Source organism: Lontra canadensis, unplaced genomic scaffold (assembly GCF_010015895.1).
Source record: "Lontra canadensis isolate GAN:19392208 unplaced genomic scaffold, GSC_riverotter_1.0 scaffold41, whole genome shotgun sequence".
Classification (NCBI taxonomy): Eukaryota; Metazoa; Chordata; class Mammalia; order Carnivora; family Mustelidae; genus Lontra; species Lontra canadensis.
This window is the reverse complement of record NW_022631035.1, coordinates 6,172,137-6,190,372: the sequence shown is the minus strand read 5'-3', so window position 1 is coordinate 6,190,372 and position 18,236 is coordinate 6,172,137. Positions and strand designations below refer to the sequence as shown.

Genomic DNA, 18,236 nt, shown 5'->3' with positions numbered 1-18,236 from the left:
CCCCCCCCCCCCCCCCCCCCCCCCCCCCCCCCCCCCCCCGGTCCAAGGCCAACCTTGACCTGTTGGCCTTGGCCTTGCCTCACCCCTGAAGTAGGACAGCTCACCATGTCCCCAGCCCTCTGGTCAGTGTTTAGGTTCCTGTGCCCTAGAAAAGGGCCACTCCCTCATTGCTGTGTTGTCTGAGGCTAGAACTCAGACTTCCAGAGTCAAAAGCTCCTGCCCTCCTGGGTGTGTTACAAGGTTGTGGTGCCCAATTCAAGTGTGTGTGTGTGTGTGTGTGTGTGTGTGTGTGTGTTGGGGGGGTGATGTAGAAATGTGTTTGGGGGCGGCACCTGAGTGGCTCCGTCCATTGAGTATCCCACTGGTGATTTTCCATGCTGGTCACAATCTCAGGGCCTTGGGATAGAGCCCTTGGGGTAGGGCTCCGTACTCAGCACAGTCTGCTCGAGATCCTTGCTCTCCCTCTCCCCCTTCCCCCACTTGTGCATGCACCCCCCCAAATAAATAAATCTTAAAAAAAATTGGGGGGCGGACAGCCTGATGGTTGAGAGTGAGACCTCTAGAATATCAGCAGGCCCTGGTGGCAGCCACTGGCCACGTATGGCTCTTAGCACTTGAACTGGGCTGGTCCCATTTGAGATGTGTTGGAAGTTAGAAATGCACACCAGATTTTGAAGGCTTCCTACAACCCAAAAGACATAAAATAATGCTGTTAATAATTTTGAAATGGATTACATGTTGAAATGATAGCGGTTTGGGGCATATTATGTGAGATAAAGTCATTGTAGTTAATTTCTAATTCCTTTTTTTACTTCAATGTGACTACTGGGAAATTTTTAATTGCCTCCCTGACTGATACTTTGAAATTTTTAATTGCCTCCCTTCCTGTTGGACGTGGTGTTCCCCATCTGAGTTCAGAGCCCGCCTTCTCCTCCCCTCCTCTGTGTACTTGAGCAGTTGATGTGACCTTTTTGAACCTGAGTTCCCTCATCTGGGAACAAGGGCAGTAATACCTTCCTCACAAGATTAGAATTAGGTTTGAATGAGAAAAGGTACATAAAATCGTGATGTGGCCCTTGGCCCACAGTACGTGCTCAGTAAACAGTAGCTTCTATTTGTTATTTTAATAGAGCCGCAATTACACAAGCTCTCTGAAGGTCTTTGTCCCTTCAGGACGGCCCTTAAATCCAGTGACTTCTGGGAATGAGGGTGAGGAAGAAGGGGGGGGATGAGGGTACAGTGCCTGCGGAGCGGTCGGGCATGGGGCGGCCAGGCTGGAGGGAGTCCAGCCAGGCAGCAGCCCACGTACCAGCCTGCTCCGTCCCAGGCTTGCCCAGCCCTGGGGAAACCTGAGCCAAACTCCTTTGGGTGGGTCTCTGGCCAGCACCGGGAGAAGAGAAGCTGGCGCAGGGCCCCTGCATGGGGCGTGGGAGAAGCAGCTCCCACTTAACCATAGGTCTCCCTCCCAGAGCCCACCCAGTCCACCTGTTAGGCTCCTGAGAGGGGCCGTCCCACTGAGAAACAGGAAGGCCAAGACCAAGGGCTGGAGCAGCTCCTTTTTCACAAATGGAGATGGCCACCATCCCTGTCTGCACAGACCTGGGTGGGGAAGGTCCTATGGGCATGGGTCAGTGGTCACCGAGCCTTTTCTGTACCTCGGGTGAGGAGAGGATGCCTCTAGCCTCGAGCTCTGGCCACTGGCCAGCAGTCTGAGCTCCTGGTCACTTCCCAACCTGCCCTGAGGACAGTGCCCCCTTGCTGCCCAGTCACATGTCACCCTCAGGCTAGGCCAGCTCTCACCATCCATCATGGCTTCCTTGAAGAGCTGGCACCAGAACCAAGCTTGTGTCTCTAGAGTTCTGTGGAACCACCGACCTGCCTCCCAGGGCAGCCGCTGGGCTCTTCCTAATGCCCAGCATACCCCCTATCCGACACGACATCCCCCCACCCCCCAGCACCAGGGCTCCTCCTGCCCACTCCCCTGTCCCCTTGTTGTTGGGGCTGATCTCCCTGGGGCAGCAGGCTTCAGTCTTATCTGCGTAAACAAGAGTCCTTGGCTGGGCTGGGCTGGGCCGGGCTGGGCTGGGCTGTGTTGGGGGAGGGGCAATCTTGGAAGGTGAGGGTCACCTCTTTTGTTCCCTAGCCACCCTGGGGTCTTCCGGCTCTAACAGCCCATTTCTTCTGGGGCCCATTGCTGCCTGGCCTTCTGGAAGGAGCCTGGCTGTTTTCTATAGGGCCCATCACCATGACACCAGCCAGGGAGGGGCTGGGCCCAATGGGGCGTTGGCCCCCAGCAGCCCTCCCCGAGGAGGAACAGGGAGCGGCCCTGGGCCAGCTCCCCAGAGAGGGCACTGGGATTAGGGTATCGACTTTCCTCGGCTTTCCAGGTGGTTGCTGGTGGTGCCTATTGAATTCCGTGCCCGCCGTCCGCTCCCTGGGCTGCGTGGGTGGAGGTGATTGGGCGGCCACTTGGGGCCAGGCTGGGCTCCCTGGGAGAGAAGGGGGAGTGGAGGGGATGGCCAGGGGGGCCTGTGACAGGATTTGGGACAGCCTGACAACCTGAGGGTAGGAAGAGGTTCCACGAGAAGAGTCTGAAGGCAGCTGTCCTGGCAAGATCTTTTCTAGAAAACTTGTCTGGTGTTGCCTGGAAGACTCAGTCCCACCCCCCAGCCACCCCAGCTCCTTTGCACTGTCCTGGGCCACCATTGCCTCGTGTTCTTCCTCTTGCTTCCCAGTCTCCCCCAGGCGCCTCAGGAGCAGGTCCTGTTTTCTGCTTCTGACCTGTCATGGTCTCTGGGATCCCTGCCTGGCACTCTGAACACTCTGAGGCCATGCTTCCCTTGAAGTCCCCTCCCCACCCCCAGCTCTGGACCCCTCCTGAGCCCCTGGGGGCCACACAACTAGGACCAAGATAGGCTGGACTTTCCAGCTACCCCCTTTTCCCCAGAGGCAGAACCCAGGTCCTACTTCAGCTGTGGGGGTGCGGGCCCAGGAGCAGTAATGGCCAGGTTCTGCCCGGGTCCCTGCCCCCTTCCCACCAGATCCCCAGGGAACTTGCCCCCGCCCACGGGGACAGCCTCCACCCTGGTCTGCTGGGATGGGCTGCTTTGATGGGCTGACTTGGCATGTGGCAGGGACACCTCCTGGAGACCGCTGGGGGAGGGGTGGAGAAAAACCGCCTGGTCTGGAAGAACTGTGAGCCCCCTCCCCTCCCTTGGGAAGGAGGGAGCTGGATGTGGCCTGTAGGTGTCTGAACTTGTCAGAAAACCACCTGGAGCTTCCTGTCCCCCTGCTCAGGCACTGCCAGAGGGTCCGGGAGCAGTACCAGGGAAAGGGAGCAGTGGGGGAGCTGAGCCCCATTTCTTCCAATCCCACGGCTTAGGACTGGCAGAGGGGAGCGAGGTTCAAAGCAGGCGCCCCGGCTTTAATGACGGGGCTCTGGGGAACATGCCCACGTGGGGCACAGGAAGAAAAGCTTGCAGCCCTGAGCCCCAGGCCGGACTGCCCTGCTGGCCAGGAGCTCTCCCGGAGCCGCTAGGCTGCCCCAGCCCAGGCCTGCCCGCGGCTGCATTGCTTATCCCAAGCTTGGCCGGAGCCGTGGCCGCAAGAGGCCTTGAGCACCCGGAAGGCAGGCTGTGCTTTCATCAGCGGCCGGCTGCCTCCCGGCAGAGCCTGCGCCGTGGGAGAGCAGCCCATGTTTATGACTCCTGCTGAGGCCTCCTCCCAGTCTGGACTTGGGTCCTTCGGAGCCTGCCCATGGATGGTGGGAGGAACACGGGGTCCAGGTCAGAGACCTTGTGAGAGCTCTGGCCCCTCCACTGTGCAGCTCGCTGGGTGACATTGGGCCGTGGGCTTTCCCGCCCGGCCCCAGCCGGGTTGCGATGGGAAAGACGACTCTTTGGAATGAGAGGAGGTGGGGAGGAGCGGGGACGCCAGGGCTGCACAGTCCTCCTCCCCACCTTCTCAGGGTGATTGCGGGCCCTGCCTGGCTGGGGCAGAAAGCTGAGCCTGCCTGTGGTGGCAACTGGTCAGACCTGTTCCTGCTCACTTGGGCCTCGGGGAGGGCTGGGCTGGCAGCTTTGTGGAGGGATTAGCTGGAGGGGAGAAGAGCCTCACTTACTCAAACAAGATCCTGTGGGGGCTGCTAGGGGGATAAGCAGCCGCTGGGAGGAGGGGGGCCCCTCCTGGGATTGTACCCTGTTGACAGGGAGAGTTGGGAAGAAGATGCTTTGCAACCACTGGGGCTCCCCTCTGCCCCCCGCCCCTTGTTCATGCTTGCTTCTCTGGCCTTGCTACTATATGGGATGAGAGGAGCCTGCTGAAGGAGAAACCAGGGAAGGGCCCACGGTCTCTGGCCCAGATCAGGGTGAAATACAGGTCCAGCTATCACCGCTTTCCTGTCTTCCTCTCCACACACCCCACCAACATCCTGAAACACAGAAAGACCTGCCCAGGCAGTTAAAGGAAGGCAAAGTCACCCTCCGGCCACCTCCACCCCCCATGAGACTGAAAGGGTGGGGAGCCCCAGATGGCAGCTGCCTGCTGGGACTGGCAAGTTGGGGCAGGAGGCCCCCAGGCCCTCCTCTCCTTCCCTGCCTCCCTGGTCAGCCCTACTCCCAGCTGGGGACTGGCGACTCAGAGCAGCCTGGCCCGCAGCCTACCCCCCAGAATCTCCCTTCTCAGCTTAATGTGACTCATCAGTAGGGTGCCCGGCCCTGGGAAAGTCTGCTCAGGCACAGGGATTTTGAAGTTGCCAAGCGTTCCCACCTGTGTGAATTCTCTCACTCGGCCTCCCAGCGACCCTGGCACCCTATAAATGAGGAACCTGAGGCGCAAGAAGGAAATTACTTGCCCCAGGTCACATAGCTAAGTAGGTGGGGAAGCTGACACTGGGGCGGGGGCCTTGACTCCGGCCTCTGCTCGTGACCTGGTGGCCTGGGGGTCACTGGGCGCTAGCAGGCTGGCTGCTGCAGCTACAGGCCCGGAAGGAGAGGGAGAGGGACCCCCAAGTCAGGCCCTGGGCTCAAGCTTCTGGCTGAGGTTTCAGTTGCTTGGCCCGTGCACACCCGGATTCCCTCCATTGTGTAAATGGGTCCAAGGGCTGCAGCCTCTAAGCTAAGCTGCTTAAGTTGGACCAAGGATGGTAAAAACCATTCTCAGCTGAGTGTCCAAGTGCTGGAGAGAACTCTGCCTGGGCCCTTTCAGGCTCAACTTGGGGCCATGGCCACAGCCACGCTGGGCTGTCCCCACAGCCCAGCCCTGCTTCTCATGGCCCTTTCCCCATGCAGGCTTCCCCAGCAGGGTCTTTGGGGTTCTGCTGCTGCCTTTGCCCCCAGCCTCCTGCTGGCGGGGGTCCCTGTCCTGTCCAGGACTCCTGACTGTGCTTCCCCCCCCAGGTCTGGGGTCATCTGGCTGCCTGCTTCCTTTTCGCTGGGCTCTTTGGCTTGGATGGGGAAAAGCTTTACTGTAAACACACTGACCAGCTTTCAGTAAACACCCTGTCTCCGCTGCTGCAGAGAACTGGGTACCAAGGGGCTCAGAACCCCCAGTCACCCAGCCAGGCTGGCAGCGGGGCCACCCCAACCCCAGAGGGGGCCAGACAGAACTTCTACTGGGGAGGCATAAGGTAGCAGTCAAAATAACACAATTAACCTTAGAATGTCACAAGGGAAGGGACTCGAGTTAATCTGGTCCCGCCTCCCATTTGCCAGAAGGAGGTGACTGGCTTGGAGGGGGCACCTGGGCAGTGTGCGACAATGCCAGGTCTTCTGGGTTCCAGCCCAGCATTCTCTCAGATTGCTGTGTGGGATCTCGGCAAACTTGCCTTAGTCCCATGTGTTCCTTATGGGGGAGGGGAAGGGGTCAGGCACCGAGCTGGGAGGGCGGGACCTAAAAGGACAGAGAATGGCCACGGATCCTCCTCTATCCCCACAGCGGGAGCTGCGGCCTCGGCTCTGCACCATGAAGAAGGGCGCCAACGGCTATGGCTTCAACTTGCACAGCGACAAGTCCAGGCCGGGCCAGTTCATCCGGGCAGTGGACCCAGACTCACCTGCCGAGGCCTCAGGGCTCCGGGCTCAGGACCGCATCGTGGAGGTAATGCTTCTCGGCCTCTTTCCAGGTACCTGCTTCCTGCCTACCTCCACACAGACAAGCAGTTCCTGGGGCAGCCATCACACTGCCTGCTCCTTGGTTAGTGCAAGGGGTCCAGAGAGCCCAGATGGAGGGAGGAAGGGAACCAGAGAGAGGAGAATCATGGTGGGTGGGTGGGCAGGAGGGAGGGCAGGAAGGTAGGAAGGAAGGGCGATGGATGGCCGATAGACTAATTCCCTCCCCCCCACCTTCTCTGGGTTCTTATTCACCAAGAGAGACACTCAGTAGCCCAGGATCCACCCAGCCCTTCCAGTGGACATGTGGGGACACCTACAGAGTGTCCTACTGCCTGAGGCCTCCATGGTGGCAGGTGCACTCAGAACTCTTTGTGTGGTGCTCAGGAGGAAAGGAACATGAACCCTCTGCCATGGGCGAGCCCCAGAATCTCAGTCTTAGAACCTTAGAGCTAGAAGAACCTCTCTCCCAAGACTTCTCATTTTACACGTGAGCAAACCACGGCCCAGAGCGGGAAGTTGGACACAAGTACATAGAAACACTCAGGCCCATCCCAGGCCTCACCAATCTTTCCTGTCCTCCTGTCACAGCTGTGTTTGTTTAGTCTTTTCTGGATATTTTCTTTGGCTTTTCTCACGTGTCCTCCTCATTTGATTGTCAAGTGGGAGGACCACTTGGCTTATAGTTCAGGACTCCCAGGCAAGGGGGGTTTCGTGTCCCCAGACTGCCAGCAGGCTGAGGACATGAATAGGACCATTCATACCACCTCCACCTGCCCCCCTAAAACTGTGCCAGTAACCCCTGACCTCCCCTCCCCAACAGGTGAACGGGGTCTGCGTGGAGGGCAAGCAGCACGGGGATGTGGTATCTGCCATCAAAGCTGGTGGGGATGAGACCAAGCTACTGGTGGTTGACAAGGAGACTGATGAGTTCTTCAAGAAATGCAAAGTGATCCCATCTCAGGAGCACCTGAACGGTGAGCAGCGGAAGCCCCCCCGGGTCAGGGACGTTGTTGGCCGGTGCTCTAGATCTGTGTCCTGGCTGACGGGTGGACAGTTTCCTGTTTAATAGCTTCCTCCCTCTCAGGGGAGTATGGGGAAAAGAGGGGCCTGATGTCGGGAGAGGAAGCGGGGATGGCAGTGGTTTCTGAGGATGGCGAAGGACGGGCTTAAGCCATCAGGAGGGATGGCGAGACGAGACGGATGGAGGTACTTATTCCCAGACCAGAGCCTCAGCACTGAAGGGAGGCCTCAGTCCCGGCCCCTGCACCCCTAGTAGGTTCCCCAGGCAGCGCTCATGCAAGGGAAGGGTTAACTCCAGCTTTGCTTGGTCAGATCAGAGTCCAGTGACAGGGGCCCCCTGCCTCCCCTCCCTTCTCTCAGGTTGTCTTGGAAACCCAGGCTCACTGGCTCTAGGCGCCAGTGGGTGCCTCCTTGGTCCCTGATTCCTGGGCCCCTGCCCTCCCCTCCCCACCCCCAACACCCTGCCAAGCCTGGCACCTCCCCCTGCCCAAGCCCCAGCCAGACAGGGCCAGGCTGCTGCCCGAGGGCAGGAAGGAGTTAAGCAAAGCTCTTTGCCTGGTCTGGACTTTCTCCCTGAAGAGATGGCTCCAGGGGGAAGGCGAAGTAGGGTGGGTGGGACCTCTTTGGACTTTGCAGTGGGCAGGGCCTCCCTAAGGGTGTTGGGGGTTTTTATTTGTAGGGGGTGATCCACCTAAAGGTCCTGCCACAGACTTCGCCTTTGGGTGGAGGGGTCAGGGGGAAGCAGACTCCAGGCCTGGGAGGCAGGGCACCACCTTAATCCTTGTTTCCCAAGTTCACAGAAGCTAGATAACTCAAGATAGTGGCCTTCCTCGGTGAGGGGGAAACCGAGGCCCTGAGACGCTCCATCCTTGCTCTTGGCCACATGGTGCAGGGAAGATGGCTGAGATCTGGATTCACAGCTGCTGAAATACCTTCCCCTGAGGCCTCCAGCTTCCTTCCCCCACCTACCCCTAAGGAATCACGCCTCAGACATTCCTTCCTCTTATCTCTGTGGCTGGGTGGGATGGGCCCTGAGAATCTTGGTGGTGATTGTGGTGATTGTAGCCTCTGGCCTGAGGAGCTACACAGGGAGGGGCCTGAGGGCAAATCTCCTTCGCAGGTATTGGGGCGGGGGGTGTCTCCAGGCTGCCCTCCAGCCCTCCCAGCTGGGTGTAACTGCCCCCACAGAGAAGACTGCCCTCCCAGCAGCTGCCTCCTGACCACAGGAGACAACCGGGGGTGGGGGTAAGGAGTGGGTGAGGGTCCCCATGCTCAGCCCCTGTGGGGAGAGGGTGGGTAGCAGTAGGGAGGAAATGGTGAAGTCCAGGCCCCAGGAAAGACACACGTTGATAGTGAAGGAAGAGTTGGAAGAAACCCACACAGGCTGACCAGCCCCGGCGGTGGAACACTCCTGCCTCAGCCCAGCGACGGGGTACCCCAGGCTGGTGTTCTCGCCTCCTGAGCACCCCGTCACCCGCACATTGGCAAGCAGGAGTGGGGATGATTTTCTCTTCTAGGTGAGGCAGCTGCTGCCCCAAGTCTGGGGTGTGTTTCCCACTCTGGTGCCCAGGCCTGGGGATCTGCATTTCTGACAAGCTTTCCAGGTGATTCGTAGGCAGCCAGCCTGGAATTTCCACCCCCTTAAGAACAGTTTTTCCAAATTGTTCACGACCCATCTGTGGTTCGCAAGATCAACCTAGTAGGCAAAGACTAGCGTGTTACTTTAAACGAAACTGAATTGAAAATACAGGAGAGCATTACGAGGTGGTAAGGGTGTGTGTTGCTTTGTGAAGCTTGTTCCCCGCGGTCTGTGTGTGCCGGGTCACCAGGATGGCAGCTGTACTGCAGGAGGGTTGCAGTCAAGGGACTCAAACACTCACGTAGGGCACAAGGTCTAATCATGGGCCAAACCAGCAGCTGACCCTCCTCCTCTCCGGGTGCCGCTCCATCCGCATCCCCCAGAGCTTCTGGACTCACCTCTGCTGGTTTCTTGTTTTTTCTCCCTTCTCCTAGGTCCCTTGCCTGAGCCCTTTACCAACGGGGAGATTCAGAAGGTAAAGGCAGACCCCCCAATGCTCCTCTGGCCCTCAACAAGCCAGGGGCTGTAGGAGAAGGGTGGAAGGCAGCATGGCTGGGATAAGGACGGCCGTTGGGCTCAGGTTGCGGCCCCCTCCTGAGCCCTGAGCTATGGAGCTGCCCGCGGTGCCCCCCTCAGCCCCTGTGTGGAGCACTTAGGCGGGAGGGAGAGGCCTGGCCGGGCCCCTCGCAGCCCGCTATCCTGGTGACAAGCCCCGCCTTCAACTCCCCACCGTACAGAAGAGGCCATTCTTCCCCCCAAGAACAGAGCTTCAGTGTCTGGACGCACGCTGCCTGGGCCCTGCTACTTCCAGTCTGGGTTGGAAGAACAAAGCCCCTCCTCCCCTCCTCCCTGGGCAGAAGGGAAGAGAAGGCCGTGGAGGCTGGGGAAGAGATGGTGGGGCCTGGTGCCAGCTGAGGCCGCAGAGGAACCCAGGCAGAGGCTGAGCACCAAGCTGAAGCCTTGGCCAAGACCTTCACTCTGGGACAGGCTGACTCCGAGTCAGACCACAGAGCTGGAGTTTTCTACAGGGCCTGCTCAGAGGGTTCCCATCCCCAGGGGCTACTGTGGGGGAGGAGGGTGGCCTTGGGTCACCTGAACCTTCTGTCACCCCATCTGTGGGCCTAGAACTCTCATCCCTCTTATTCCTCCAAAGCCCTTCTTAGCTGCTTTGGGGTTAAGGTTTCAAAATTCCTGGGGTCAAGTGCAAGGAAGCAGGTGGGCTGCAGGAAATTCAGGGAGTATCACACAGTTCCCTGTGCCAGGCAGAGGCCCCCAGGATCCCCACACTCCCCTCAAAGCCCCTCCACGGTCACTGGCCCAAAAGGCTAGTCGACGCTGAAGGCCACTTTGGGAGAGCTGGGGGGTGGGCGGTGGGGGCATGTGAGCAGTTTAGCTAATCCCACGGTGGTCCCTCCCACTTGGGTGGTAGAACCAGCCTGCCCTCTGATCCTTAGAGGAATGTGAAATGTCAATCCCCAAAGCTGGCCAGCCAGCCCCCCCAACCCCCTACACTCTCCTACAGACTAAGGCAGTGTGGCTTTTGGGTCGATGGGAAAGGCTTGTGTGGAGTTTACCAGACCAGGGCACCTGTCTTCCGTGGGAACACTCTTCCTTGTTCAAGACTTTCCCACTCCATCCCTTGCCAACCCACACTCCTCCTCTCTGTGCCAGGAGAACAGTCGTGAAGCTCTGGCCGAGGTGGCCTCTGAGAGCCCCAGATCAGCCCTGGCAAGATCCATCTCCAGTGATACCAGTGAGGAGGTAGGCTGTTGGCTGGGCGGGCAGAGGGTGGCACTGGGTTACAGGAAGCCCATTCCCAGGCCACGCTCGTTCCTGGCACACCAGCCTGCCTTGGAGGTCACATGCTGTGCCACGTTCTGTCCTTGTGACCTGGCTTCCCTGGGCACTGCCCCAAGGGAGCCACCTTGCTGAGGCTGAGGACCGGGACGCCTGGCCGGGTACTGACTCCCTCCCTCTGCTGTCACCTCCTCTTCGCAGCTGAACTCCCAAGACAGCCCCAGGAAACAGGACTCCACGGCCCCCTCGTCTACCTCCTCCTCCTCTGACCCCATCTTGGACTTCAGCGTCTCCCTGGCCGTGGCCAAAGAGAGGGCCCATCAGAAGCGCAGCAGCAAGCGGGCCCCGCAGATGGACTGGAGCAAGAAAAATGAGCTCTTTGGCAACCTCTGAGCATCCTTCTGCTGGTGCCCAGGAAAGCTGGGAGGGCCTGGCCAGCCCCCAGGCTCCAGCCCTGCTCCCTCGCCCTCCTCCTCACTCACTCCCTGCTCCTCCTCCAATCAACACTTAAATCAGCACCAGCACCCTCCCTGCCCCCACCCCCACAGTGAATCTGATTTTTCTAGACAACAGTGCTCTTCCCTTACCTCTGGAAAGATGAATGTGTTTCCATCCTGCCCCGACCAGAAAGCAGACTCTTTACTGCCCCTCGTCCGGGAGTGCTCCAGCTCCTTGCACTCCCCAGGGACATCACTGGAACGCACACCAAGCAAGGATGGGGGGACCTGGCGAGAGGTCCCATTCCCTTGCAACCCCAAGTGATGCCTAAGTCCGGGGTTGGTGAGGACCCCCAGTGACAGCAGTGACACTGCGGAACGGACAGGGGTCCATCTTCCTCAGAGCCGGGGTTTGGGCATCTTACTTTAGTTGATTGGATTTTTTGAGTGCAGTACCAGAATTTAGAGGGATTTCTGTTTCCTTAATTAACATGATTTGTCAGGTTGTTGCATCCAGGACATGGCATCAACCTCAGCCTTGAACTTTGTTCCTGCCCTGGAGCCCCGGGCAGCATGGGGGCAGATCTCGCCATCCCCTGCCCAGCCACCCTAGTGTAAGGAAACTCCATCAAATTCAGCTGGCTTCCATCCTGCCTCAGCCTCTGTGTCGTCTTTTAGAGCTCTGGGTGTCCCCAGGGTGTCCCCTCACCCTCTGGCTGAGGGTGGCGTCATCCAGGCTTCTGGAACTCTGGTGGGGGAGTAGTACCAGGTGGGCAGCTGTATTCCGAGGGCTCGTAGCTGCCTGCCTGCTACCCGTGGGAGTGGGACCTGCCCAGCTCCTGAATGGATGCACACCCCCCACCCCCCCAACAAACCTTCAGGTAGGAAGGGGGAGGGGAGGTTCACATGCTCCGAGGACGTCCTGCACTTTCTGATTCAGGAGCACAGAAATGGTGAAGGCCCCAAAGGAGCTGCATGTAGAATGCAGAGAGGGGCTCCAGCGTCTTTTCCACTCGCGGCCAGGGGGTGCAGGAGCGGCCAGGGCTGGCGGCAGATCCTCCCATCTCATCCGGCTGTGGACACGACCAGAGGGCAGCTGTCCAGGACACGCTCTGTGGCAGGTGGGGTGGAGGGGGCTTTCCAAGGGCGAAATAACCCTGGTGCTCAAGAGGTCCAGGTCTTCCCCACCGCTGGCACCTGAGGCCACATCCTGGACGTCTGCCAGGGTGGCCCACGAGGGCTGAGGCTGCCAAGCCTGGAGGTACTTGGACGGAAGGGAAGCTGATGCTCAAGGAGACCGCTAACCAAAGACCCGGGGAGCCCCTGGGGTTCAGAGAAGGCTGGGGCGCATCTGGCTGCTTGGCCTCTGAGTTGATTCCCACCAGCCTTAAGAGAAACCATTCCAAACCTTTTCCTAGTACCCTGGCCTTGGACCTGGCCCACTCCCTCCCAACTTTGACTCTAGTTTGTGACCCCTGGTGGAAGCCCCTGCCAGGTAAGCAAGGCCTGAAGACTGCTCCACGGGGCAGCAGAGGGGGACCCCCCCCCAAACTGGGGGCCCCTGATGCAGCGATGGAACTCCTATCACTGAGCGGCCAGACACACTACAAACTGTACTCAGCAAGCAGAGTCGGGACTCTAGCTTCCCACCTACACAGAAGTGTTGGAATATACCTGCGGGGGGAGGGGGGGCGGTGGGCGGTGGGCGGTGCTGGAAGCCGATGCCCCCAGCCACAGTTCTGGCTCTGCTACCTTAAGCAAGGTCACTGCAACTCATCTGAAGGTTTCCTCCTTTCGGGATTATGGGGTACCCTCAAGGTCTCTTCCATGGCCACGTTTTGAAACCTGTTTGGCCTCAACAGCCACAGAGGTTATGACGGGACAGGTGGGAGTTGAGGGATGTCCCGTGTCCTGTTGCTGGGCAGCCCCTGCCATCCCAAACCTGTGCCTCTGGCGCCCCCTTGTGGGTTTGTCAGGAGCAGCTGCTCCCAGAGGCCGAGGAGCAGATTGGGGGGGGGAGGTCAGGTCCCTTTGGGAAGGTACACAGAGCGGCTTCCGCTTTCTCCTGCAGCCCTTAGCTCAGCAGAGGCTCCAAGGTTCACCAGCAGAGGAAGCTCCAGCCACAGGGAGCTGTGCCCACAATGCTCCAGGGTCCAAAGAAGAGGGAGGACAAGGGTTTTGCCCACTTTCTAAGTCACCTGTTGTTCAGGGCCTAGCTCGTTCCCTTCCAAACTTCTGGGATCACGCTCAGCCTGCTGCTGCAGGATGAAAGCAGACTGAGCTCCTCCTGCCCTGACCCCACCATGCTGGCCAGGACGCTGCACATGGGCCCGAGGAAAAAGCCAAACAAGGTGCCGTGCAGTGCGGTTTACTCCCAGCCAGGGCCTCCTCCACAGGGTGCCTCTGGCCTTCCCTTCACCAGGCCCCCGGTCGCCTCTGCTCCCACCTCCACCCTGCCTCCTGGGGATTCACGCTGTCCACCCCGGGTTCCGAGTCCAGGGCTGGCCGGGAGGATGGGCTGTCTCGGAAGTCACTCATCCACACGGCCTGCCTGAGGGAGGCCAAGACCAGTCTGGCCCAGAGTCAGAAGGGCCCCACAGGGAGCGTCGCAGGCTACAGAGGGGCCAGGTGCACTGTGCCCCGGAGCCCCCAACAGTTCACCTTCTGTTACGGAGCTCTGCTGTTCTGTGTGGTCCCAGCATCCCCATTCACACAGGGCAGCTGCTGACAAAGCCAGCTGTCACTGGGACTCCGATGACCCATCTCCATAGCACCTCTCTTCCATGTGGCTGGTCTGCTCCAGAAGCCACTGCTGCTCATGCTCGTTCATCGTCAGCCTGAGCGTCACCTCTTGGAAGACGCTGCTCACAGCCACCTGTGTGAGCCAGAGAGAACGGCGGGGGGGGGGGACTACAACCACAAGCTCCAGCGCCACCCGGCCCCAGCACCTGCCTCAGTCCTCACTCTTCCACCAGCAACATCCTTACCTGCTCAAAGTGAAGCTTCTGGAACATCCGGATACTCGGTTCATTTCCTTGCCCAATTTTAGCCTCAAATTTGGTCAGACCTAGTTTGGTCACTCCTCCCAGAGAAGATGGGGGAGAGGGACAAGCCACAGAATGAAGCAAGCCCCTCACAGCCCCTGCCCTTCCCCTCCCACTTTGCAGTGCAGGCACCTGTCCCCTGGTCCCCACCCTCAGGCCTGAGGAAGGCCCCTCCCAACATGCCCCACCCCCCCACCTGGGGCCTGGCCACTTCCCCGCTGTCTCCGAGGCTTCCTTACCATAAGACATCATCATGAGAACAGCCTCAGTGCCAAAGCCTCTGCGCCTGCAGCTGGGCTCTAGGAGAAACAACGGCTGTCACTGGCGGCGTGTGCCGGACTCCACGGCAAACATAGCCGTGAGGGAGCCCAAACCTTGGTTCATCCTCAACTTGGCCCGGCTGGTGGTATTACCGCCATTGAGCAGACAGGGAAATAGAAGTCGAAATGACTTGCACAAGGGCTCCCAGCAACTCGACCCCAAAACTGACCCTTTAACCACAGTGTCCTGCCTCATTGGGACAGTCTTAGGGGAAGGCTGTGGACCAAGGGAGACACAGACTAGAGGGGGTCCTCCCACAGCGTGGGAAGATCTTGGGAGGGTCCTCAGCACTCAGCCCCCCAGCAGGGACAGGGCAGAATGAAGTCTGAAGACCACCTCCCCGCCCCCCGCTCCACAAACCAAAGGTTAAATTCACCCCTAAGCAGAAGACAGAAATAAAGCAGCCGACCAGGGGGGATCACTGCGCTGAGCACCCTACGCAGTCCTGGCCGGCTCAGGGTGCAGCAGCTCCACGGGCCAGAAGGAGGGAAGGCAGGGCCAGGCAGAACCAACCTGCAATCATGACCTCAATCTCCCCCAGGGAGGGGTCCCCCAGATCTGTGAGAAAGAGGTTTACGTCTCCCGCCATGCAGATCTCTTCAGTGGTGCTAGGCCGGGCCTGCCACTTCTCTGCATCCAGCACGATGAACGTACACTCTGAGGAGGGAGGCGACACAGTTATCACCTACCCTCCCCGAGGAGGCGATGGGACCACAGTCTTCCTACCCAAACCACAGAACTGGAGAGCACAGTGGGCCAGAAGGAAAACGAGCCAAGCTTCCCTTAGCTAATGACAAAGCCCTAAATTTGTCTTATGCAGGAAGGAATGGAGCCCCAACAGCAGCTGTGTTCTCAGAGAGCAGGAACCACAACTGTGTTTGAGCCAGACCCGTGAGGGGCAGGGCCTCCAGGTACAGCCAGAGCCCTACACGCTCTACTTTCTCCAAAATCATTCCAAGTCTGATGCTGTGAGTGGGGGCAAAAAGACAGAAGCCTCAGTCATGGGGCCTGGCTTCCACGGGCATCAGAGTAGGATGGTTTCTGGCACCTTCCAGACTTTTCAGGAAGGGTTTTTTTCACAAAGCTTCTGGGGCCCAGAAGGCTACAGCTGGAATGAGAAAGGGAGGGAAGCCGGAGACCGCCTCGCCTCTGGAGCCAGCCCTCCTGCTGCCAGCCCGGCCCAGGGCCTGCGCTCCTCACTGTCCGCATCCTCCCGCCAGCTCCGCTGCATGGAATGTTCCTGCTCCAGAGTCAGGGGCTCCGAGGCGGTCAGACGCCGCAGCTCCTCCGATCTCATCCACTCGTGGTACCTGCAGGGACAAGGGGACGGCCTTGGGCATGCAGGACTGACTCAGGAGTAGGGTCTGACATTTTCTGAGATGAAGAAGTGGATGGTAGGAAGGAGCAGCCCGCAGGGCTAACACGGGGCTCATGAAAGATCCAAGGAGGGGCGTGCGGGTGGCTCAGTCGGTTAAGCGCCTAACTCTTGATTTCAGCTCAGGTCATAATCTCTGGGTTGTGAGATGGAGCCCTGCATCCGCCCAGAGCTGGGCGTGGAGACTGCTTGGGATTCTCTCTCTGCCTCTGCCCCTCCCACTGCTCACAACTTGGCGCTCGTGCACGCTCCCTCCAAAAAAAAAAAACAAAAACAAAAACAAAAACCGAAAACAAGGAAAGGGTTACAAAAGCCAAGGCAAAGGGCCAGAAGCACAAGCCCTAGAAGCAGGGGCACCTGGGTTGCTCAGTTGTTAAGCGTCTGCCTTCAGCTCAGGTCATGATCCCAGGGGTCCTGGCATTGAGCCCCCCAAAAAAAAAAAAAAAAAAAAAAGGTCCTAGAAGCAGGCTAGTCTTACAAGAGAACAGCAGCAGGAGGGTCCATTCTGTCTCTCCAACTTCCCATCCTGTCTCAGGGGTCAGTGCGGGAGGAGTCGTCTTAAGTCAAACATTCCTCAAATTCCTGAGCGAAAGTCTATGGCAAGCTGTAAAGACAGCTGGACATGCCTTCACAAAGGCCAGATTGGAGCCCCGAAAAAGAAAAACTACAGGGATGCCTGGGTGACTCAGTTAAGTGTCTGCCTTCAGCTCAGGTCATAATCCTGGGTCCTGAAATAGAGCCCAATCGAGCCCTGAGTGGGCTCCCTGCTCAGCAAAGAGCCTACTCCTTCCTTTCCCTCCGTTTCCCCTCCACCCCCCACTTGCGTGCACGTGCTTGCTCTCTCAAATAAATCTTTTAAAAAAAGAAAAACTACAAGGAGAGAGTACACCCCTACATCACCACCATCCCAGGCTACCAGACGTTTGCCAGCCGCCCTGGCAGGAGTCCCACCCTGAGACTCCGCTCTGGCCTTTCAGAACAGCAGACGTCAGAACAACCCATCAGTTCAGTTTTATGACAAGATACAGTCATGGCTTCAAGAACGGAGCATACCGGGGCCCCTGGGTGCTCAGTCGTTAAGCGTCTGCCTTCGGCTCAGGTCATGGCCCTGGGGTCGAGCCCTGCATCTGGCTCCCTGCTCCATGAGGTTACTTCAGGATTCTTTCTCCCTCTGCCCCCCTCTCCCAATCCCACTCTAAAATAAATAAGTCTTAAAAAAAAAAAAAAAAAAGAGGGGCGCCTGGGTGGCTCAGTGGGTTAAGCCGCTGCCTTCGGCTCCGGTCATGATCCCAGGGTCCTAGAATGGAGCACCACATCGGGCTCTCTGCTCAGCGGGGAGCCTGCTTCCTCCTCTATCTCTCTGCCTGCCTCTCTGCCTACTTGTGATCTCTGTCTGTCAAATAAATAAATAAAATATTTAAAAAAAAAGAACTAAGCATATTCACTGGCAACAGAGAAATGTCACTAATTTACAATTATGCAGTTTCTTTTCTTACACCCATTTAGTTTACATAAAATCATTCTCTGAAGAAAGTCCAAAATGGAAGCTGAAAGGATGGAAGGGAAATGCCGGGGGAGGGGTTGCTGAAGTCCTCAATCTGCTGGCTTCTTTCTGTAATGACTTCTCGCAGCAACGTTTCCACTTCCCAGAGCAAACAGCCTCTGGGATTTGGGATGAGGAAGGCTGACCCTCCTTGCTACATCCTGGGAGAGGAGTTTGCATCCCGTGTTAGGTGGACGGTTACCTAGGCACGTGCTCTGCGGTGTAAGGTACTAGCACCACCTTCTTCCCCAGCAGCAAGGTGTTCTCATTTAACCTCATGATAGCGACCTGCAGGAGGGGAGAGCAAACACTTCAGGACCCTGTGTTTCCTCCCCTTAGGGTTGGGAGCCCCGGGCCTTTATAATCGCTAGATGCCTCCCGGAGCTAAATTGTCAGAAGAACCCTGGTCCTTCTTTCTTTCCAAACATTGCAGAGAACACGGACTCTAGACCCCTTGCGAGAAGGGGAAGACGGCGGGTTAAAGAAAATTACAAAATCCTTGCGTCGCACCTCAAGGGACTAAATCTGAGCTGCCATTTCTGCGTGCCCCCTTGAAAACCTCAAACCCAAGCGCCAAGACTTAACCCCAAAGCTCCCATCACCTGCCCCTGTCCCGAGGCTCCACCCCAGGATCAACCTTCCGTCCCGCTTCAAGCTTATTTCCAGCCCCTCTTCCCCGCGACCAGCCCAGGCGCCGGACTCGGGCCCTCTCTCCTCCCCACCCACCGAGCCAGGTCTAACCCGGCCGCTGCGGGGTGAGGCAGGCTTAAGTTCTCAGTCCCCTCCCCTTTGTGTGGACAAGTAGGCTGCTCTCCTCTATCACCCCAACCGCCGGGGTCCCGGAGCGGTTCAGCTCACACCCACGCCCCGCCGACGAAGTAGTCCCCAGCGGACCCGGCGAACCACCCCTTCCGACCTGCCCCGCTCGCCCTCCGACCCGCGGCCCCCTTCCCGCAAGCGTCTGGGAGTGCCCCTCCCCCGTTTCCGCCACGCAGACGGCAGCCGCCCCG

At 58.6% G+C, this 18,236-nt stretch overlaps 2 protein-coding genes across 6 annotated transcripts in view; one reads left to right on the top strand and one right to left on the bottom strand.

Moving 5' to 3' along the window:
* SLC9A3R1 (SLC9A3 regulator 1) overlaps positions 1-11,369 on the top strand; it is a 17,312-nt gene extending 5,943 nt beyond the window's left edge. Inside the window, exons 2-6 of the mRNA XM_032870685.1 lie at positions 5,935-6,096; positions 6,931-7,084; positions 9,144-9,184; positions 10,381-10,470; positions 10,708-11,369. Of these exons, the coding sequence (XP_032726576.1) occupies positions 5,935-6,096; positions 6,931-7,084; positions 9,144-9,184; positions 10,381-10,470; positions 10,708-10,899 (639 nt within the window). The 3' untranslated portion in view covers positions 10,900-11,369. The remainder of the gene's footprint in view (positions 1-5,934; positions 6,097-6,930; positions 7,085-9,143; positions 9,185-10,380; positions 10,471-10,707) is intronic.
* A 2,155-nt stretch (positions 11,370-13,524) lies between these two features.
* On the bottom strand, positions 13,525-18,184 carry NAT9 (N-acetyltransferase 9 (putative)). Of its 5 annotated transcripts, none has more exons than XM_032870678.1 (7): positions 18,133-18,184; positions 17,429-17,514; positions 15,509-15,618; positions 14,822-14,965; positions 14,227-14,286; positions 13,931-14,025; positions 13,525-13,818 (listed from the first exon to the last, which is right to left on the bottom strand). In XM_032870678.1, exons 2-7 carry the CDS (start codon positions 17,503-17,505, stop codon positions 13,684-13,686), a joined length of 621 nt encoding a protein of 206 aa, XP_032726569.1. In that variant the 5' UTR covers positions 17,506-17,514; positions 18,133-18,184; the 3' UTR covers positions 13,525-13,683. The 5 variants fall into 5 exon arrangements, with proteins under 5 accessions (XP_032726569.1, XP_032726570.1, XP_032726572.1 ...); XM_032870679.1 differs by having other exon boundaries at positions 18,143-18,180; XM_032870681.1 differs by having other exon boundaries at positions 18,130-18,148.
* Positions 18,185-18,236: the final 52 nt, after the last annotated feature.

What these genes read in the sequence shown, in the direction of transcription:
- NAT9 (XM_032870678.1), bottom strand. Translation starts at nt 17,505, where the DNA reads ATGAGGTTAAATGAGAACACCTTGCTGCTGGGGAAGAAGGTGGTGCTA. An exon ending in GATTGAGGTCATGATTGCAG is followed by an intron (nt 14,287 to 14,821) that starts GTTGGTTCTGCC and finishes TGTTTCTCCTAG; the next exon opens with AGCCCAGCTGCAGGCGCAGA. An exon ending in AGAAGCTTCACTTTGAGCAG is followed by an intron (nt 13,819 to 13,930) that starts GTAAGGATGTTG and finishes TGGCTCACACAG; the next exon opens with GTGGCTGTGAGCAGCGTCTT.